Source organism: Empidonax traillii, unplaced genomic scaffold, assembly GCF_003031625.1.
Source record: "Empidonax traillii isolate 1590-97213 ecotype Southwest subspecies unplaced genomic scaffold, ASM303162v1 scaffold520:size1094406, whole genome shotgun sequence".
In the NCBI taxonomy this organism is placed as follows: domain Eukaryota; kingdom Metazoa; phylum Chordata; class Aves; order Passeriformes; family Tyrannidae; genus Empidonax; species Empidonax traillii.
In genome coordinates, this window is record NW_020955713.1 from 242,938 (window position 1) to 264,104 (window position 21,167).

The 21,167-nt window shown below is 55.3% G+C and overlaps 2 protein-coding genes and 1 pseudogene across 5 annotated transcripts in view; all 3 read right to left on the reverse strand.

The window, feature by feature from the left end:
- The window catches only part of LCNL1 (lipocalin like 1), a 20,892-nt gene extending 4,493 nt beyond the window's left edge, over nucleotides 1-16,399 (reverse strand). Inside the window, exons 1-7 of one of the 3 annotated variants that reach the window (XM_027896945.1) lie at nucleotides 16,241-16,399; nucleotides 15,795-15,934; nucleotides 15,204-15,274; nucleotides 14,494-14,604; nucleotides 13,922-14,023; nucleotides 13,661-13,686; nucleotides 320-330 (exon numbers count right to left, since the gene is read on the reverse strand). In XM_027896945.1, coding sequence (XP_027752746.1) covers nucleotides 13,661-13,686; nucleotides 13,922-14,023; nucleotides 14,494-14,604; nucleotides 15,204-15,274; nucleotides 15,795-15,934; nucleotides 16,241-16,336 — 546 coding nt within the window. In that variant the 5' untranslated portion in view covers nucleotides 16,337-16,399 and the 3' untranslated portion in view covers nucleotides 320-330. Of the gene's footprint in view, nucleotides 1-319; nucleotides 331-12,911; nucleotides 13,082-13,656; nucleotides 13,687-13,921; nucleotides 14,024-14,493; nucleotides 14,605-15,203; nucleotides 15,275-15,794; nucleotides 15,935-16,240 lie in introns of those variants that run through there. The other 2 variants (XM_027896943.1, XM_027896944.1) reach the window with 2 other exon arrangements.
- On the reverse strand, nucleotides 3,883-4,798 carry LOC114064162 (annotated as a pseudogene).
- Nucleotides 16,400-18,224: 1,825 nt separating the features above from the next.
- On the reverse strand, nucleotides 18,225-20,836 carry LOC114064152 (lipocalin-15-like). Of its 2 annotated transcripts, XM_027896942.1 has the most exons (7): nucleotides 20,586-20,836; nucleotides 19,927-20,066; nucleotides 19,647-19,711; nucleotides 19,237-19,350; nucleotides 18,668-18,769; nucleotides 18,530-18,551; nucleotides 18,225-18,375 (listed from the first exon to the last, which is right to left on the reverse strand). In XM_027896942.1, the coding sequence occupies exons 1-7, from the start codon at nucleotides 20,679-20,681 to the stop codon at nucleotides 18,372-18,374; spliced, it is 543 nt and encodes a 180-aa protein (XP_027752743.1). In that variant the 5' UTR covers nucleotides 20,682-20,836; the 3' UTR covers nucleotides 18,225-18,371. The 2 variants fall into 2 exon arrangements, with proteins under 2 accessions (XP_027752743.1, XP_027752741.1); XM_027896940.1 differs by lacking the exons at nucleotides 18,225-18,375; nucleotides 18,530-18,551; nucleotides 18,668-18,769 and having other exon boundaries at nucleotides 18,792-19,350.
- Between the last annotated feature and the right edge of the window lie 331 nt (nucleotides 20,837-21,167).

A 21,167-nucleotide genomic window follows, 5' to 3' on the forward strand; every position in this document is an offset into this window, starting at 1 on the left:
CTGAGCCTCAGGTCCCCAGTGTGGCTGTGGCCAGGAGCAGCTATAAACTCCCTATGGGACATGGCTGGGACCAGCAATGGGGCTGCAGAGGCAAAGCAAGCCAGCTGAGCACTGGCCTGGAGTGTGGGGACCCCAAGAAGGGGCATCTGGGAGAGCTGTCAGTGGGGGAGGCAGGAGAGAATGGGGCTGCAGCCACATCCCCATCTACATGTCAAGCCTGCAGCCAGCTGGCCAGGGAAAGGGCAGTGGGAAGTAACTGGGAGGCCACTGGTGTGTCCATGGGACTCTGAGTCCTGGTGAGGTGGGTAGGAGACCCCACCCCCATGCTGCCTCCATGGACAGGTGATGTATGAGAGCCCGAGTCACCTCTGTGAGGACCTCAGCACTCCCCAGCACTGCCCCCAGCCAAGGGGCAGGGTCAGCATTTCTTCATCTGGGAGCAAGAGGTAGGTTGGGAGTGGGGGAGCCCCGATCACAGTGGGGCTGGGGCTGAGTTGGATCCTCCAGCACTGACCCATCAGGAACAAGCAGGACTGGCAGCGAAGTGGGAGCCAGAGAGGGACTCACTGAAGCCATGCTGTCACCACCTTCAAGGTTTGCAAGATCCCACTGGATGAAAGCCTGGGAAACCTGGGGCTTATTGTGGTGAAGGGCTGAACTACAGACCTCCAGAGGTATCCTCCAGCCTGAGTTATCCTGGGATGCCTTGGCCCCATTCCCCCTCTCTGGAGCAATTCCTGTGGCTTGCCACAAGCCCAGCCCAAGCTCCCAACAGACTGTCTCTTGCAGACGGCTGTTAGTTCCCAACTTTCCAAAATGCAGCTAAGGCCACATGTCTTCCTAATGCTGAGTTTCAGATCTTAAAATTTCCTTGGTGAATGGAAAAAAATTAAGAAGTGTCTTTTCTGGCCATTATCCAGTGCTTGGCCCCTCCTCATAGTGGTGCTTGGGGCTGCTTTTGGGACATTGTGCCAGGAGTTCCCTGTGCCCACAGCTCATTGGACTTGTGCTCCAGACCTTTCCCCAGCTCCACTGTCCATCTCTGGACACACTCCAGCACCTCAGTGTCTTTCTGGCAGTGATGAGGAGTACAGAGGAGGTTCTGCTTCACTTCAGTTTCACTCCAGTTTATCTGCCTGCAGGGACAGCAACTGCAAGCAGTTCAGGCTGCAGCCTGAGCAAATGTCCCTAAACCTCCTCTTCCCATGGGGGTGGCACTGGAGCACGGAGCACTTTGGTCACGCATGCAGACCTGCCAGAGCACCCATCATCCCAAACACCCCAGAACAGCTGTCTGGAAGCTCTCATCCTGCTGGCAGGGGCTTGCTGGAGGGTCTGCCTCCCCCACCCCTCATCTCCCTGCCATCACTGCAGGTACTGAGGACGGTGCTGAGGCTGGCGTGGTCCATATTGACCATATTGGCTGGTGAGGTCTTTTCCTTCAGAAGAAAATGGTGGGATGGGATGAGCTCGAGGAGTCCTCCAGGATGCAGCTGAACTTCCCCATGTTGGGCCTCCTCATTCTCAGGCAGCTCATGGAGCCTCAGGCTCTGAACAGCATGTTCATTCTCACTATGTCCTGCCTGTGTGGGCCTCACCCTGCACCTCTCCTCTGTACCCCTTCAGCCAAACCCCCTCACCCTACACACCCTACACACCCCCTTCTTTTACACTCCCCATACCCAGTATCCGCTCCATGCCCCAATGCCCCCCACACCCATGTACCCACCACCTCTCTGCTGTCCCCTTTTCACATCTCTCAGCCCCCTGCACCACCCTGTGCCCTCCACTCCTCCTGTGCACCCCTGGCCCACCCTCACTGAGTCCTTGATGTGGGTGCTGCTCCCAACCTGCCTGTCCTGCTGCCATGTCATCCTCTCTGCCTCCCTGCCAGCCCCTGGAGCCAGGCTCACCTCCTGTCCCCCCTGCCTCCACGCTGGCGTGACATGGGATCTCCTCTCACACCAGCCTTGCCCCCAGGACCACTTGTGCTTCTCCCTTGGCTGCAGGACACAGTCACTTCCAGCACCCCTGGCAGACATGTCTCCCTTTATTCATAAGTTATATACATGTAGATTATAAAACATACACATGAATAGACATTTTAAAATGACAAGACAAAGATTAAATAAACACTGATTTAAAATTATTATTTTATTTTATTTCTTAATGGTAGCAAATATACTTTCTTCCTGCATCCTGATGGGTTGTTCTTTGTACCCACAGGGTGCATGCACTTCTCTTTGGAGACCGCTACTCTGGAGAAAGTGGGGGTCTCCCCTGACTCATAAGTCTGATAGCGGGGATTTATGGTTCTTTTATCCCTGATGATGCTGCTGGTCCTTTCAGCAAGCTCCACTGGTCCATACTGTGGTGTGGTCTTGCCCATCAGTGTCTCAAGTAACTGAAGGCTAAGCACAGACTCGTGGTGCCCAACCCTTCCCTGCCACATCCTCTCTTGCTGCTCATAACCTCCAGAGGTGCATTCCCAGCCAAATACTAAAGCAGCACACCTGGCATGAGCAGTCGAGAATTCTCAGGTTTCCCTGACAGTAGGAGAGCAGAGAGGTGGCAGATTGTGCCAGGTCATCCCTGCCCTGGGAACCATGGGTGTAAAGGGATGGGAAATTCCCATTTTATTTCCAAAGAAGCTGCTGATTTTGTAGTGTCCTAAAATCTTGGTTCCTCAACTGGCCCTGCCTTATCCGTGTGCTCTGGGAGGATGTGGTGCAGCCTCACCTGAGTGGGTAAGGCACATTGGGTTCCCACTGGGAAATCTTGACTCCATTAGTTCCCATAATTTCTGCTCAGTAGGAGTCTTGCAGAGTTTTGCTTGTAAAGCAATCCCAACCCAGCACTGGGTCGTGGTCCAGGGAGAACACATTTCACTGTGCCTGTTGCTGGGTCTTCCTGCACGCACTGAACAGGGCTCACAGCATCTTTCCCACCACTTTATTTATGACCACCAAGTACCACCCCCTCAGCTCCATGTGCTGGACCCTCTGAACCCTTCCTGAAGGCACAACATGAAGCAGATCTGTCTGCTTTCCCACCCGCACTCCTGCTCCATTGCTACCATTTCGCATGCAGAAGCAGCTCCCTGTACCCAGGATTAATTTTGACTTCGAAAGCTATAAAGATCAGTCCGTTGACAATGTTTTTTCTATGTATACATATTCTATTGCACTAAGGGAAAGACATCCAGCTCTGCAGTGTCTGCAAGTCAAACCAGGTTATCCAGCATTTACCAGGAGTGCAAACAGCCGAGCATTACTGCTGTGCTTTGCAGTGTTTCACCTCAAAAAGGGCTCTGCTTGAGAATAAAAGCTCTTTCCAGAGAGCCTGACAAATCCCCTCGTGTAGATAAATGATTAAAAGAAAAAGGCTTAACAAGGGCACCAGCACACCAAAGGCAACATATGGAGAGCCAGCATAGCTTATCCATCTATTCCTTAGTATCTATTTCTTAGGCCTAGTCTATTGCAGAGGATGCTGTGTGCCATCCTTCTGCCAGCCCTCTGAGAGAGTGAAGAGCTGTGCAAAGGAAGGATGGTACCTGGCTCTTGGAATGGGATGAGACCCAGCTCACTTGCTGGGGGCCACACCTGTAGAACTGGGCTCTCTGAAGCTGGCACTGGTAGTCTGAGTCAGCGGTGTGGGGGCTTTCAGTCACAAAGGGAGATAATGCTGCGAATTAGGGACCCAGCCCCCAGGTCCTCACGGGTAATGACATGTCTGAGTGTTGGATATGCCGGTGAGGGGAAGCAAGAAGCTGCCAGCTGTGCCCTCACTGGCACTGCCTGACTGGAAGCCGCCCCAGGCTCTTCCTGTGTCTTGGGTCACAGAGTGCCCGTCCCTGTTGTGGGGAAGTTGCCTGCACCCTCAGTGGACACCCCAGCACAGGGCTCTCCTGGTGGCCCCTTTGCCCTTGCTGCTTCTCAAGCTGTAGATGATGGGGTTGAGCATGGTTGTCACAACAGCACAGAGCAGGGCAAGGACCAAGTCTGTCTCCTTGGAGCTGCTGGAGTGAGGCACCAGGTATCTAGTGGTCCCAGTCCCTGTGAAGAACAGGGACGCTATGGCCAGGAAGGAGGTGCAGGTGGCAAAGGCTCTCTGTGTCCCTGCTCCCTGTTGCAGGACAGCTGCAAAGATGTGAACATACAACACAAGAGTGAGAAGTAAAGAGCCCATGGCAGTGGTCCCAGCCAGAGTGTACAAGCTGGCTGTGCCCAGGGCCATGTGGGGCTGCAGGAGGCCCTCAGCACAAAGGGCATCTCGCAGGACAAGTGGTTGCTCACGTTGGATTCGCAGAAGGACAGGTGGGTTGGGGGCAGACCTGGATCACAGATGAGAAGGAGCTGCTCAGCCAACAAGCAGTGACACATCCTCTTACTCATCAGTGCCAGGTAGTGGAGGGGGTGGCAGATGGCCATGACCAGTCCTGAGCCATGACAGAGAGCAGTGGCACCCAGAGCCCCCAGAGCCAAGGAAGAAGCACATCTGAGTGATGCAGACCACAAAGGAGGTGGTCGTCTGTGAGGAGGAGTCTCCAAGGATCTTAGGGAGGGGGGTGGAGGAACAGCAGGTGTCCAGGAAGGAGAGGTGGCCCAGGAAAAAACACATGAGGATGTTCAGCAGACAAGGGTGATGATGAGCAGGTTCCCCAACATCATCACCAGGCAAAGAGTGAGAAGCACGGGCAGGGGGTCATCTCTGCTGCACTGACACTGGAAAGTTCCAAGAGAAGGAACATGGTGGGGGCACTGAGACTTTCCTGCTGCAGGGGGTTGGGGCTCATCTACAGGGAGAGCAGGAGTTAAGGACAGGTAGAAGGAAGGGGAGTGCTCACTCCTGCCATGGGGCATCACCAGCCCTTGGCTCTGCTGTGTGGTGAGCTGAAGCTGTGCCACTGCCCAGGCAATACTCACAGCTTGATCCAGAGGCATGGTGGAAGTACACCTGTGGGGGCAGGTGGCAGGTCTAAGCCCATGGGGTTTCAATCCTTAAGGCAATGCCCAACTCTGTGTCACCTGAAGGACACAAGAGAGAGCTGGGACCTCACCTCTGTGATCAGTAAGGATCCCAGGGACTGTTAAACAAGAGCAGATGAGAGCAGCTCCTCTCCTCCTTCCAGGTTTCCTGGCCTGCAACTGGAAATTGGTCTAAAGATCCCACAAAATGTGACAGGTTGGAGCCTGCTTGAACAGCTGCTGCCTTTCATGGAAACAAATTGTGTTTACACCCTTAGTGATGATACAGAAAGGTCTCCTGCTTGCCTTCTCTGCCACAGATCATGGAAGCAGGCCTCAAAAAAATGAGCAATGTTTACATGTTAGACAGAGAAGGTGCCTTCTGGCCGATGTAAGCTTCATGTTCACCCTGAGAAAACACAAGGGAGGGACCTCTGAGTGTCTGAGAGATCACAGGAGGACCAGAAATGCAAAGGTGACTCTGTGGTTCCATCAGGCTTGAGGATGGCAAGGAAAAGCAGAGATATTAGCCTGCAGGGAAAGGGAAGAGTCTGCATCTAATGGGAAGCTGGAGCTCAGGAGTAAAGGAAGATGAGATACAGAAGATTTGGAGTGTGAACCTAAAGCTTGAGAAGGAGCAGCCAGGAGATGATCAGTGATTCATAAAATCCTGCAGGAACCTGCTGTTGCTGACAGAGCTGTCACCAGGTCCTTCCAGAGAGAAGGATGGGAGCATCTGCCAGGAGCCAAGAGGAGGTGGATGCCAGGCTGAGAGGACTAAGCATCTCTAAATGACATTGCAATTGCCCTCCAAGAGGGAACAAGGACAACATTGCTGTGCTGGAGATGTGCTCCACAATGCAGAGGGCCATGGTGGGCTGTGGGTTTGTCCTGGTGCCCAGCAGTTGGGTGGATGTGTGTGAGCAAGGAGGGAGGAGGAGCAATCGCAGCAGCCCAGCTGCTCAGGCTGTCTGAGCATCTGGGAGCATCCATGGATATGCCCCTCAATCCAAGGAGATGTGTCAGCAGGATGGGAGAAGCCTTCAGGGATGTGATGCCAGGCTTTGAACCACAAAAGGAATGGAGGTTGGAGTAGAGGCATGTACTCTACTTGCTAGTTTGGGTTGTGATGGAGGAGTAGAAGCTGGTAAACAAAAGTGTAACCTCAGAGAGAAGGGAAGGATCTGGGGGATAAGAGCAGCTGGGAGAGCAGTATGAGCTGGTATTTTCTCTGGCTTATAGGAAATATAACAAACAATGCTGGCCTTGTGCAAAGGTGGTGTAGAGTGTCTTGGTTAAAGGACAAATATTGGGGTGCGAACTCCAATAAAATGAACTCCTTCCTCTTTTATTTCCCACCAATACAGAGAGACAAAATGTGAGGAGGTGTAAGTTAAAAATAACAGTTTACTGACAAGGAAATAGCAACAGCCAGAGAGATACAAAGGAATAGGCGTACCCACAAAGAGGGGAATTCACTGTCCCATGTGGCCCCCTGGCACAAAGGGGAAGAAATGGTGGAGGGTCCTCCCTGCCCTTCCCTCCCTGCCCCCCTCTGCTCAACCAAACAAAAAATACAGTGCAAAAAAGGGGTAAAACCCCAGGAAAACTGTGTTACTCACAAGAAGCTATACTATTAAACTGCCTGCCCTGTCTCGTTCAGGTGTTGACTGTAGCAGCGGTGTTAGTCCGGAGCCCCTTTGTTCCCTGCCTCCTGCTGCCTCTGGCACTGCTGCTGCCCTGCTTGGCTTGGCTGGGCAGCGGCCGAGCGGCAGCGGCGGCCCCGGCAGTGGTGACAGTGCCGAGCAGTGCTGGCAGCCCCTGGCAGTGGTGGCATTCCCTGTCAGTGGTGGCATTGCCGGGCAGTGCTGGCAGTCCCTGTCCGTGGTGGCATTGCCAGGCAGTGGTGGCAGTCCCGGGCAGCGATGGCATTCCCTGTCAGTGGTGGCATTGCCGGGCAGTGGTGGCAGTCCGTGTCCATGGTGGCATTGCCGGGCAGTGGAGGCATTGCTGGGCAGTGGTGGCAGTCCTGGGCAGCGATGGCATTCCCTGTCAGTGGTGGCATTGCCGGGCAGTGGTGGCAGTCCTGGAGGCCGTGCTCGTCCCACACAGCGTGCCCTGGGTCTGATTCCCTGTTATGTTCTCCCGGCTGTGGGGAGGGCGGGTGGCAGTGGCAGTCCGGACGATGGCTGGGGTTCCCGGCACGGGCAGCAGTTGCACGTGGATTCCCCAGGCACCAGCCCACATCGTCCAGGGAAAGCAAAGGAGCTCTGTTTTCCAGTGGGCCTTTTTCTTTTCTCTCTGCCCAGTTCCAGCAGGGGTGGGGAATTCATTCTTAAAGACACAGTCCCTCCAAAACAATGTTGGGAAAGGGAATAAATTACAAAACCCTCCTGTTACCATGTGAAAAGAGCAACTCAAACTACCCCATGAAGCTTCCCATGGCAGCAGAGGTTCCCAGCGGTCAGAGAAACAGGTGGTGTGACCAGGGCAGAGGTGATGGAGGACTCAAGAGGAGGCTGTAGGAGTGGGAGGTGAGGAGGGAGGGCAGCACAGCAAAATACATTGAAGGACACCATCAGAAGATCTTCCTGGACTTACAGTGCCTTGGGAAGGAAGGAAAGGGATGTCTGCCTGGATGGTGTTGGGAGCCTGTCATTGATGTCTCAGCTAGCTTGGGGTGAGGACAAAGCCCTGGGAGGGAAATCCTTCCAGGAAGAGTAATTCTTTGGAGGGGTGGAGGTGCTATCATCACAGCCTTGTCTGCAATGGTCATTCCAGACATCCTTGGATATGAGGACAACATAATTTTTCACCAGCATGAAGTGAACTGATGGGGTGGGGGTTTTGTACCTGTTCCTGAAAAATAGGTTGTTTTTAAAAGAGTTATCAGCTTCAGTTCAAGCAGGTATGAGTCAATGCTGTTTGATGTAAATGGGAAGATCAATAGGGGAAGATTGCTGGCTGAGAACAAAAAAAAAGAAGTAAGGTGGGCTGGTTCCTGCAGCTAGGCAGGTTTGGGAAGTTGAGCATGCAAACAGAAAAGAGAAAGAAAATATGCAAACCCCAGCTAAAAATATAATTTGGTGTTCACAGAGCCATTGAGTTGGTTTAATGAAGCAGAGGTGGAAAACTACATGGCTGGTTCACTGGGAAGGTGTCACACCCACAGACCCAGCACAAGACCCCTGGGTAGGGCATCCACTCCCAGCTCCCTCTCTGTGCCCTGTGGCTTCTCCAGAATGTGGGGCTTTCCAAAGAGCTGGTGTCCCCAGGACACCACCACAGTCTGGGCTACCAGAAAACCAGGTTGGCTCCTCTGGCACTGGTTGCTTTACTGGGAGGTGAAGGGTGCAGAAGGATGTGCTCCCCCCGCAGAAACTCCCCACGAGCCACGGCAGAAGGAGATGTTGGAGGCACTGTCTGAGTGGGATGCAAGTGGCACCTTCATTTCATTTTCTGATAACTGTAGGGCTTTGCAATTACATCTGCTGATCTGATGGTCATTAGGGAATGATCAGCCAGTCATTGGCAGGGGCCGTTTGCCTTTCTGCTAATTAAATTGCATTTGATTTGCAATCAAATCTAATGAGTCAAGTGAACTTGAGGTAGGCTTAAGTGAAGCACAGGCCAGCTCCACAGCCTCACTGTGCATGGAGAGCCACATCCTGGGAACACTGCTGGGAACTAGGCTGTGGCACAAGTGGACGAGGGGCATGCCTATAGGTGGGCAGTGCCATGTCAGTGGCAGAGGCAGGACTCCTGCCATGCTGCCTGCAGGTGAGCTGTGAGGCTGTGTGCTTTGAGACACGTGCCGGGCACCCCGGTGCTCAACTGGCTGCTGGGCTGCGAGAGGGACAGCAGGGACACCCACGGCTGCTGGTCATAGGAGAGGGGCAGGGAGCAGAGCAGGGCAGAGACCCCAGCATGGGGCTGACTCCTTCTCTCCTCCATCCTAAATCTCTTCTATCCTCAAGCACTCACCCCACACAGCTGCTGGGGACACTGGTGACTCAGCCTGAGTAGGTGCCTCATCCCAGGAAGTCCTTAGAAACATTCAGTGAAAGAAAAGTCCCTTGTTATCAGATATATGATGACATCTGGCGGGTTTGCTGGGGGGTTAAAGGAGCATTGGATGAGCAGTGGAGACAGGGACAGGCTTGAGGGACTGTGGAGGGCTGCATGGGGACCCAGCCCCTGCTCTGCTTGACAAGATGCTTCCTCTCTTCACAACAGGTGTGTCTGGCAGCACCAGTGGCTTGGGAAACTGGGATAATTTCGATATACTGCTGGGTGTATTTTGAAAGGGGAAAGGCTCTTCTGGGCTCACAGCCACCAGATCCCACAGCCAGTGGCACTCGGAGAACCCCATGGTCTCACTCTGCAGCATCCAATGCAGATGGACAAGCCCTGATGTCTGTACATCATTGCAGTGACTCCTGCTGTGGTGACCATCCCACCAGCTGGTGACAGTGGTGCTGGCAGCCATCACATGCAAAGGGTCATCCGGGAGGCTCTAACACGTGGCTGCTCCAGGCAGGTTGGTTGGGCATCCACGAGCTCAGGTTTTTTTGGGGTGGCCAGGAGCCCACAGGTCCTGAGCAGCAAATGGGACCTGGTTCAGGGGCCGAAATCAAAACGTCATTCTCGTGACAACTGCTGCTACTCCTAGAACCAGAGATGATCCCATACAGTCACATTTCATCTTTAAAAGAGGAAAAAATGAAAAGTTGAGAGGATTAACTATCACATATGGCACGGAGATTGTCTGGAAAGATCAGCTTAGCTTCCCTCTGAGCGCTTAAGCTGACATTAGCAAATACAAACCCTAAAGAACATTGGGAAGTCTAAATGGAAGCCAGCATGATTACATCAATTTAAAGAAGCTGATTAGAAATAGCATAAATATTCTTTAACTAACTGAAGGCAGTCAAAGGCAACAATGTAAGACAAACAACAAAGACATCAGAATTCGGTGCCTTGCTCCTCTGCTCTGCAGAATGCCATCTGTACCTTCTTCAAAGGCTTTGGCAGCAGGAATTTAACACTAGAAAATGTTTAAAGGTAGCCAGTTAAATCCAGAGTGAGTATTCAAAGAAAATAAGCTGATAGAAAAGTGAAGAAACTCTGCATCCCCCGTGGTCAAGGAGGAGCTTTGGTGGATTCCCAGGATGGACAATCTCCTCTGCAAACGCTTGAGAAGTTCTGTCCTACCAATGCAGAAGGGCAAGTGAGTAATAAGACTGAGGAGATGACATTTCCAGTCAACATAAGTCAGATATGAAACTCAAACATCACTGCAGCTTGCCACATGCCGCTTACATCCCCTGTGATACCTCTAGTTTTCACCAGACAAGCAGCAAACATGCCAACCTCTGCAGAGGTGGTCAGAAGTAAAGGATGACAGATGAGTAGGTCTCCTATGCAGTGTGGGAGATACAAGAGCTGTAATTAATGCCAGACTTGGTTGATGTCCGGGCAAAGTATGTCACAGGACAGACTAAATCCAACTTTTGCACAGGAAATGACACTTCAGAAATACACCTCCTCTCTGGAGGAGTCAATGGGACATGGGTGTTGGACATTCCCTGGTCAGCTGGAAGGGTCTTTATCAAAGCTCACAGGGGACAAGCTGCCATAGGCTAGAGAGGCAGATCTCACTGGGATAAATCACAGAATGGTTCAGGCTGCAAGGAACTACTGAGAGTCATTCAGTCCAATCTCCTTCCTCAAGAAGAGCCCCCTGGAGCAGTCACTCAGGATTGCATCCAGTCAGGTTTTGAGTATCCCTAAAGATGACTCCACAACCTCTCTGGGCAGCCTGTACCAGTGCTTGGTCACCCACACAGCAAACAGTGGCTGAGAGAAAGGGAAGAAGGTCACCCAGGGAGGTCACTGTGCTGACTGACAGATATCTTGTAAAACATCTCATCCATGTACAGCAGGTGCCAAAGGGGGCAGCAAGAGGAGACATTAGGAGAAGATCGGGGAGCAGGACAAGGCACCATGTAAATCTCAGCTGTACTCCCACCATTTCAGTGAGGTGGAGGTCCGGGTCTGGCCACCCAGCCCCAGCTGGGACATGGCCTGAACAAGGGAGGGAGAGAGAAGCGTGAGAGGAGCAGCTGGGAGGACAGGGTGGCTTGTCAAAGATTTAAGATCTGGAACAGCATAAGGAGCATGAATAGAGCAGGTGGTCTTGCATCACATGAGACACATGAGCTGTGAGTCTCGAACTGCTCCTCAGCCATCAAAGGCTGGCCCAGCACTTCCCTTGCCCCAGCACCCCTCTGTTCTCTCCACCAGTGTTTGGGACCCTGGTGCCTGGTCTGGTCCCCACTGCCCTAACCTGGTCCCTGCCAGCCGTTCCCCTGGTGTGCTCCCAGAGCACCTGGCTGAGGATCTGAGGATGGAACCACTACGACAAGCCAAAGGGAGAGCAGCGGTGGGTGGTGAAGCCCCCTGCTGCAGGATGCCACCAATGCCAAATAGATGCCTCATCCCAGGAAGTCCTTAGAAACATTCAGTGAAAGAAAAGCCCCTTGTTATCAGATATATGATAACATCTGGCCAGGTTTGCTGGGGGGATAAAGGAGCATTGGATGAGCAGTGGGGACAGGGACAGGCTTGAGAGACTGTGGAGGGCTGCATGGGGACCCAGCCCCTGCTCTGCATGGCAGGAACTCACACCCAAAAAATATCTGAACTGTCAGCCTATGTGCTCTGGGACACAGCGAGAAAATAGACAGACAAAAGGAGGAGTAGAAAGTGCCAGTGGCAAAGAGCAGTTATCTCACTGCTGTCTGGAAGGTGATGCCTGCACGCGGCAGGAAGGAAATGTTTTGCTGATGTGGAGACACTGGGACTCCCTGTCACACAGAGCCTGTGGCGAAGGGCGCTGCTGGCAGAAGGATGTTTTCATCTGCAGCAATACATGTACCAAAAACAAGCCTGGAGGCAAAGTTGCATGTGGGCTGGGCAGTCCCAGGAGTGCAGCAAATGCTGAACTGTTCCAATCCAAACTGCTGGGGAGAATTCCTGCTGGAAACACTAGGCTCCTTCCCAAGAGGGAGGAGATGGCACTGGGTTGGGAAGTCCCTGTGAGGTCCCTTGGCTTGCTGCTGCTGAGATGCATCCCACTCTTGTGATCCTCAGAGTCAGGAGAGACAATTTCCCAAATGTGTTTTCCTGTCTGTGGGAGGAGGAATCAAAAAACAGTTTTGATTGGAAGGGAGTTTGACACTCATCTCATTCCGCCCCCTGTCCATGGATGGGCAGGGACACCTTCCACCAGCCCAGGTTGCTCCAAGCCTCATCCAACTTGGCTTTGGACACTTTCAGGGATGGGGCAGCCACAGCTTCTCTGGTAACCACCACCACCAAGTACTCCAACTCCAGTGGGGGCTTTCTCTGTGTGGTGCTCAGGGGCAGAAACCACATACATCTCTCCAGGTTTGTGTCCAGAGGATTCAGACACCCATGTTCACAGCAACCTGTAGCACTGTGGGGCTGAGAGGTCCCAAATCTGAGTCTTGCCCTGCCTTGACTCAGCCTGAGCTGGTGGACAAGTTCCTGGGGCTCCTGGGGAGCAGAGTGTTGCAGGCACAGCAGAGCCAGAGGAGCAGAGGTGATGAATGCTGGGGGTGGGTGCAGCCTTGCAAACTCCAGCCTCACTCTCTGTGGCCTTTCTCCATGCAGCCCCTCATGCCCACAGATTCCCAGCCTCATTGCACTCATTGTCTCACCTCTACCTGTCCTGCTCCTGCCCCATGGGAGGCACCCAGGGGGGAAAATCCTGTGGGGTCTGAAACTGTCCTCACTTAGGTGAGCTTGGACTGGGATCACTCCTGGCTGCTCACCATTCACAGCCCCTGGGAGGACAGCAGTGGGGGACCCCCCCCCCCCCGAACCCTGGATTCTCCTCAGACAGCTACACCAAGATTTGGGTTAAGTTTCTCTTTATTTGGCAAAAAGCAGGGACTGTGTGCTACAGGAGTAGGGGTTGTGTCAGAGCCTTGACCACGGAGCTTGGAAGAGGGCTGGTGGAGCAGCAGCCTGGAGCTTCAAAGCGTGGGTCTTGCATTGCTTGGGAGGAGCATCCACGAGCCAGCCTGGAAAACACCCAGGAGAGGCAGGCTGAGCAAGGCAGGGCCAGCAGAGCGGCCAAGCAGGGCTCTCCATCGGGATCACTGAGTTCTTCTCCAGTTCTCCCCAGCTCTGTAGGGTGAGCCACGTCCAGCAATGGATTTCTAGTTAACCCCTACAGCCGTGTGTGTACTGGTGTGGTGGCAAAGCACATGCCAGGGTGGGCCAACAGCAAACATGTTCTGTGTGGTGAGACACCAACCCACTTTGGCCAGGTTTGCCGGTCCATGAGACCAAGGTCCCTTTGGCAGGAGCCAGGTTTCCTGGCCCTCACTGCTGGAGGGGCTGTGCAACTGGTTCTCCAGAGATCCAGTGCTTTTGGCTCACATATCCTCATTCAGCACCGGGCGCTGCTCCCTGGGCGTCCCCACTGTAGAGCAGCACCCAAGGGAATGGTCCTACCTGGGTACAAGCTCCAGCACAGGTTCAAACAGTTCAAACTCAGAGGAATTCAAAGAGTTCTTGGTGGCCCTTGCTGAGGCACCAAGAGGGGCAGTTTCCAGAGGAGGACATTGCAAACACCGTGTTGCACCGCAGCAACTCACCTATGGTTCATCAAGGCTGCATTCCTCTGTGAAAGTAAAGAGAAAGCCTGAGTCTGGTGCTGTGGTTTGACTACTCCCATTTAGCACCCAAAATAGACAACCCAGAATGAATTTGAGCAAGGAGAAAGCCACAGTGTGCCCAGCCAGAGCACCTCTGGCTGCCAGCACTGTCTCCTACCAGCTGAGACCACAAAGTGGTGGCAGTGGTGGGCTGAGTGATCCCAGCCTGCACGTCCCTGTGTCGCCCCGGGAAGTGCTCACCCTGCCTGGGCAGTATCCAGATCGTCTCGTCGGTGAAGCCCTTCATCTTGGCAAACGTCTTGAACAGCTCTATGACTTTGGGTCTCACCCCCCGGGTTCTGCCTAAAGACCAAGACATGAGTTAGCTCCAGGCTGTGCCTGTCCCTGCATCTCCTGGGCATCTGGTGAGCACGAGGATGGGGTGGATGGCAGTCCCTGGAAGAAGGCTGGAGGTACTGGTAGAGGTCCTAGAGAGACACATGAGACACCTCCCCCAGGGGACAAGACAAGGCAGAGGTTTGTGTCCCTGCAGCATCTTGCAGCAGGACCCCCACTCTTCACAATGTTTCACCACACGACTTACCCAAGGCCATGGACTCCCAGCACAATGCAAGAGCCTGAGCCCCAGCCTCCCCTGCACCCCAAATCACTATCTCTTCCCTGCCACACGGGGGGCACACAGCAGTCCCAGCCCTGCTCCTGTGCCACAGCCAGGGCAGAAGTGAGGAGGGGTCTGTCCCCTGACTCCTGGCCTCTCAGGACCCTGGAGTCACCCTGACACCTCTGAGCGGTTCACGCCACTGGTTACGCACTGTAGAGTCTCAGCATGTGCAAGATCTTCCCCTCCTTCTCTCTGGTGGCAAAGATAATCAGATAGGTCCTGCCATCGGTATCCACCAGCTGTGCTGTCTTATTGCCTCTGTCTGCAAAAGGACATGGAGAAAAATTAATTACCTCCTCCTGGAAACCCCCACACTGCAAAGGGGCTATAAAAGCGTAAAGACCACCCAGTCTGTCTTTCCTCAGTGTCTCATTGTCCTGGTTTTCCCTTTTGCTAAGGCTCCTCTGAAAGCCTGGGGGAGCACACAGACCACAGCAGAGCAGGGGGACAGAGAGGTGAGGGCAGGAAGGGCCAAGTATGGTCACTGTGGGCTGCTGGCCAGTGTCAGACTGACCCCTGGGCTGGGGATGGTGGGAAACATCCCCTTGCTTCATCCTCTGGAAACATTCACCCACGGCCCCTTGGCAGAAAGAACCCGCTTTCCCTCAGGGTTTAAGCTGGGTGTGAATGTGTTTATCCCAAAGGGAGGGTTTGAGGGGTTCTGCCATCTGCTGTGTCACCAGCCCTGACACGGACTGGCCCTGGAGTGCAACTGGCATCTGGACACAGAGATGTCCTACCCAGGACCCAGGAGGGGCAGGCAGTCCTAAGGGCCATGTCACCAGGAACAACCAGCTGCTTCGGACAGGGATGATGGGATGTGCCTCCCCCCACCCCAAGAGCCAGGCTCCCCCCACTCACCAGAGCTGTAGTATTCACCCGGGATGTTTGTTGGCCTGTAGATCGACTCAACTTTCATACATCTCCCCGGGCTGCAAAACAGTGAAGGATGCTCCAGCATCCAGTGAAGTGACCCCTTTTCCCTCCCCTGCTCTGGGGTAGCTACCCCAGAAGTGGGACTTGCTGTTCAGGGATGGGATGGTGTGGAGGGGGGGCAGGAGGGGATAGATACCACCACCCTTGGTGCCTGGACTGGCAGGGGACAGTGCTGGTACCTGGGAATCATCCATGCCCTTGCTCATGCTCTGAGCTTCTGGCATAAGGCTGGTCCTGCCAGGAAGCTTTTAACCACAGGGTCCCTTATCCCCCTGCTGAGTCCCTCAGCAGTAGAGCACCCCACCATCTGAGGTGGTACTGGGTACTGGTCCTGGCTGGTGATGCCCTGAGCATGCCCTGAAGAAGGGATGCCCACAGCTGTCCTGAGCCCCTGGTGGTCCTGCCTCACCCCCTGCACAAGTCTTTGGTGGGCACACTCAGGTGGGCACCCACCAATGAAGGTCCAGAGAGGAGGTTGGTCAGTGAAACCTGTGAAGTAAAGCATGTGGGACTTACGTGGGAATTGCAAAGGAGACCTTCAGGTCCCCCTCCCCCAGGACCTTGATGTTGGCCATCGCCATCTTCAGCTGGTCCTTCCTTTGGAGGTAGCTCTCCGAGTCAGAGGCCATAGCAGTGATGTACCATTTCCCTGCAATCTGGTAGCAAGAGAGAGTTTGGAGCTTGTGAGACCGTGGGAGCAGTTGGGAGCATCCCCTCCTCAGGGACCAAGGCAGGACACCCTTGGTCCATGGGACACCCACATCCCCTCCAGGCAACAAAATCTCCTCAGGGACACCTGTGCTGGAGCTGGGTGACCACCCTCACCTGGGTGTGACAGCAAAGCAGTGGTGTCTGCAGTGTCCCCAGCTGTCCCCAGTACCAAAACACCTCTACAGTCATCCCCGACTGCTGGTGACCGGAGTCCACCCTCCCACTTCCTTCCCCGGGATGCTGCAGATCACCTTGCTCTTGTCCAGCTCCGCAGCCCCGAGGTTCTCAGCCTCCACATGCAGCAGGCAGAGCAGGGCCAGCCCCAGGCTCAGCCCCACGGTCTTCATGTCGCCTCAGCTCCTCTGGCTTCACCGGTGCGATGGGGAGTGGTGCCGGGGCTGCCGGGTTTATATCTTGGTGCTTCCCCGCCTCCCGGATCCGCGGGAGCACTGCTGGGATTGGCTTGGGCAACGGGCCGGGGGGGTTTGGAAGGGCCGGAGTCAGCCAGGGGTGAACAAACCCCTGGGGCAGAGGGGAAGTGCCTGCCAGCCCCAAAACAGGGTTACAGGAACTGTTGCACCACTGCTGAAATTTGGGATTTCCCCCATTTCTTTAGTGGATTGTGAAAGAACAAAGCGAGCTGTTGTTTCCCGACTGGCTGCCAGAGGGCAGCTGGAAGGAGCGGCAGGTTCTTCCCGGCACAGGACCCAGGGGCAGCCCCGGGACCCACCAAGGGGCTCGGTGACCCGTCCTCCTGGCCAGGCTGGAACCTGCCCCGAGGAGTGGCTGGGATTATCCCAAAGCCAACCACTCATACGCTGCTGGCCCAATCTGACACGTGGTGCCTGCACGAGCTTCCCCACCTGCTCTGCTGTGCTCAGGGCCTGCAAGGCAGGGTGCACCTGCAGCAGGGCAGGCGGAAGAAGGGGTTCATGTCACTGTGGTGTTATAGTCAAAAATGACAAAGGATAATTTTAAAAATTATAAAAGAGATTTATTGAAGGCAGGTAGACAAAACAGCGCGCTGGGCGACCGGAGGAAACCCTTTTCCTCACCGGTCTGCAACGTGACAGACCAACGGTCAACCTTTTATACCCCCCTCCTTTCTCCACCCCTCGAGTCTCTGTCGATTATTTTATTGGAGTTCATTTCGCGGGCTTTCCCAATATTGGTCCTTGCTTTCGCGGGCTCCATCTCGCCATCTGAGTTCAGCCAATGAACTGGTTAAACCGTAGTCCTCAGAGGCTGCCTCGTGGAAATTTCCAGATGGGGGGGGAGCGAGTCCTTTCTCCTTGGCTCCTGCCACCATCTCCATTTTCCTCTACTATGAATATGCCCAAAGTGGACACTCGTGGAACACAAGACATACAAATTCATGACAATTACACAATTAACCATACAATCATCACAATACTGTAACTTTCCCATTTGTAACTGCCCACTTCATAACAGAGAACGCCCAAGTGAGCACAGCCCTTGCCTGGCTCATTGTAACAAGCATAATTAAACTTTAACTCCCTGATTTGATGAGCATATTACACTCTTTGCTCAGTATTACCTATTACAGTGGGACTGTGTCCCTCCTTCTCAGTGTGATGTCCCCTCTGCCCCTGCTCTGTCAGGCTCCTGGGGTCACAGCCCCACACCTGCCTGGGCATTGAGGGACCCCCACCCTGAGGCAGGGAGGGGGTAGGGGAGACCAGGGGCTGCCTCCACTCTGCAGGAGGTGTAGTGGGATGAAAAGTGCCTGTGGGGCTCGTGGCAGCATGGTCCTACTTTGGTCAGTGGGTACATGGAAGGTGGCAGACAGGCCACAGTGGACAAGGAGGGTGGCAGACAGGCATGGGTGTTCCAGACCTGCTATGGGCAGCCATGGTGCAGCTCTACTCCCAGCTAGGTGGTCTGGGAGGTGACTGAGCAGGGAATGGGGTGTCCTGGATGCATCCCTTCAGGCAGTGCTGGACAGTCTGACTGCTTAACACTGCCTGCCCAGAGCTGCTGCCCCCAAGCCAAGCTGTGCCAGCCCCTCGTCACCCCAGCTCCATTCTCCCCTGCCCTGGCAGCTGCATCTTCCCCATCCTCTGCTCCCCATCCTACCCATGCTGGGCACAGCAAACATCACAGCAAAGGAGCCCCCCAGCAACAGAAAGGGTCAGCTCCAGGACCACTGGGCTCAGGGTGCCTGGGGACCCTGGCAGCACCCCTGCTCCCACCAACAAAACGCTGAGCTCTGGGACAGCTTCTGCATCTATTTATTTAGGAGGTTGAGGGGTGATCCTGGGCAGGGTCCGGCACAGTTCAGCTGGGAAGGATGGGAAGGGGACACCACAGAGTGGGGATCAGAGCCCGGTGTCCACCAGGTCTGGAGGACACGAGGGCCCTTTAGCTGCAGACAGGGCAGACAGATGAGTGGTCAGAACAAGGCAAAGCCGATGTGACACAGTCTCGAGACAGGTGGGAGGGCTCCCAGTGGGCTGTGAGTCCCTTCTCAGGCCTGCCCATGGTGGGAGTGAGTCACGGCTTCCCCTGGACACACTCACCTGGTGGCCTTGGTGCACTGGTCTGTTGGAAAGCAAAGACAGGAGTGAGTGTGCCATGGGCAGCACCCTGAGCCCCTGCACAGCGTCCCTGTACAGACGGGCCATATGTGCCCCCCCCCGTGCCCTCAGGGCACTCACCCGACTTGGGCAGGATGGCCAGCATGTCCTTGGTCAGGCCCATGGTGGGGATGAGCTCCGTGAACTTCTGCAGGAGCTGGGGGCTCACATCCTGCTCCCTTGCTGCAGCCAGACACACAAAGTGGGGGCTGGTGAGTGCAGGGGGTCCTGGCAGCCAACCCACCCCAGGGGTCCAGCTACCACAGGGCAGTGATTGGACCCAAGGGAAGGTGAAACCACGAAGGTGCAGGGTGGACATCAGGCAACCCACAGTGCCCTGGGCTGGAAGCAAAGGGGCTCAAGCCCCTTGGGATGAGTGGCCCATCTGCCTGGGGTGCTATGGGGTGGCTGACAGGGTTGGGGGTCCACAGCTGGGCTGGCACACTGCAAGGAGGTCTGGTTAAACCAACAGCCAACCAGAGATATCTTTGGTGAAAGGTTTCATTCACCCCAAAATTAATTCTCTGGGTGCTGGACATTGGGTACTGATGGTGGCCCTGGGTGGTAGTGGAGAGCCCAGCCCCCACTCCCCATCGGTGCCCCCATCCCTGCTGGGAGCTGTGGGTGCCCGTCCCCGCTCTGACACCCACTGAGGAGCTGCAGGGCAGTGCTGGGCTCCGTCTCGCTGTGATGGACCTCGTGCACGATGGCATAGTGGCTGTAGTCTGTCTCCATCACCAGCATGTCCCTCTTCTCTTGATCTGCTAAAGGACACCAGAGGTACCCAGTCGGGCAATGTGGTACAGTCTGAGCCCTCATGGGCCCCACTGGGGCTCACGGCTCACTGCTTGAGCCCCAAAATTGTCTGAGGGGAATATGAGGAGGGGCTCCCTGCGGGATGTGATGGAGCTGGGTGCCCACCCTCAGCATGACCCCTCGCTGAGCAGAGAAGGCAGAGTGGTCAAGCCCACCTCCCGCTGCTCCCCAGGCATGGGAGGCTGGGGATGCCCACCCTCTGTTTCAGTTCACCCATGGCTCCCCCCCACCTGACCACACGTACCCGTGTAGCGTCCCGCCTGCCTGCTCTGCTGGAAGAGCAGCTCAAACTTTTGGCATTGGTCCAACCTGGAAGAGGAACATGGAAATGGCCAACGTGGCTGGATGTCCCGGGGGAGGGCAGTGAGGCAGTGGGTGCAGGGGGGAGCCCAGCCTGCCTGGGGGACGTGCTGGGGTGCAGGCAGGACTGGGCACCCTGGGGTGGTGGGTCTGGGGGAGGTACTGTGCGGGGGGAGGAGAGTCCCTGGCCCACGGGGAACATGGCAAGCAGGACAGACACTCACAGGGGCCAGACCAGCTTCATGGCCAGGTCCCCCTCTGGTGTGAAGCTGATGGTGGTGATGGACGACTTCATCCCGTCCTTCATCTTTAGGAAGATGGAGCAGTTGGAAGCCGCGGCTGTGACATACCACATCCCTGCAAACTGCAGCAGGACATCACCAATGGGATTTGGGAAAGCTGTGGGGACCTGCTACCTGTCTCCCACCATGGGGAACCCCCTACCCAGTTGTAGGAATCTGCCAACCTGCAGTGGGGGACCTGCCACTCTCTGTGGCGACCAGCCAGCCAAACATGGCCACCTGCCACCTTCTGCATGCAGAAGACCCTGCCCTGCCCCATGCCAGGAGGGCAGGAGAGGCGTTTGGTCCACATTCACTGGGGAAGTGCCACATGCTCAGGGACATCACAGCCTCAGGTGCTGGTGTCCCTTCAGTGGGGCCACTGCTGGCGTCCCTTCAGTGGGGGGCTGGGGGTTTCCTTCAGCTGGTGCTGGACATAGCAGCCCTAACTAACCCATTTTTTCACAGACTCTCCTGGAAGCTACTCTGGTGTCAGGTCAGAGATGGGACCAGAGGGTGCCTGGGGGTGCAGCAAAGGCCCCCTGCCCCACCCAGCCCCTCTAGCCCGGGCGGGACATGCCTGGCAGCACCCATGCCATTACCTTGTCGGCGTCGAAGTCTGGCTGCACGGGGACCTCGGCCCCTGCCCGCAGCAGGCAGAGCAGGGCCAGCGCCAGGCCGGGCAGTGCCACCGTCATCCTCGCTCTGGGGTGGATGTGGAGAGGAGAGGCTGCACCCACCTTTATAGCCCCCACTGCTGGCAGCACCCCTGTCCGCCCTACCTTTATGCAACAGGTTACACAAGAGCAGGGATAACCTGTACCCGGGTTAGGTGACAGTGCTGGCCCTGTCCCCACCCGCTGCCCGGCCCGAATGAATGCAGCCTTGTGTGAGACCCTGCCCAGGGCATGCCAGGACTGGGTGCTGCCCCATGCCCTCTGCTTTGTCTGGGGAGGAGGGAGCTGAGTTACCCCCAGGGCCCCCCTTGCAGCTGTTCCTGCTGGTTCCAAGGCCTGGCAGTGATGGGACGGATCCCACCTCAGGATCCTCAGTGCCAGAAGATGGTTGTGCTGGTGGTTTTAGCCCAGGCTGAGCCACAGCCTGGTGCCCCCAGAAGGGGTGGTGACTTCCCAGGCTGGTGGCAGCAGATTCAGACCCCACTGCTGTAGAGGGTCCAGGCTCAT

Coding starts and splice junctions, on each gene's coding strand:
- LOC114064152 (XM_027896940.1), bottom strand. CDS start 20,681: ATGACGGTGGCACTGCCCGGCCTGGCGCTGGCCCTGCTCTGCCTGCTG. Junction 19,712..19,926: donor ATGAAGCTGGTCTGGCCCCT/GTGAGTGTCTGT, acceptor TTCCTCTTCCAG/GTTGGACCAATGCCAAAAGT. Junction 19,351..19,646: donor GCAGGCGGGACGCTACACGG/GTACGTGTGGTC, acceptor GGTGTCCTTTAG/CAGATCAAGAGAAGAGGGAC.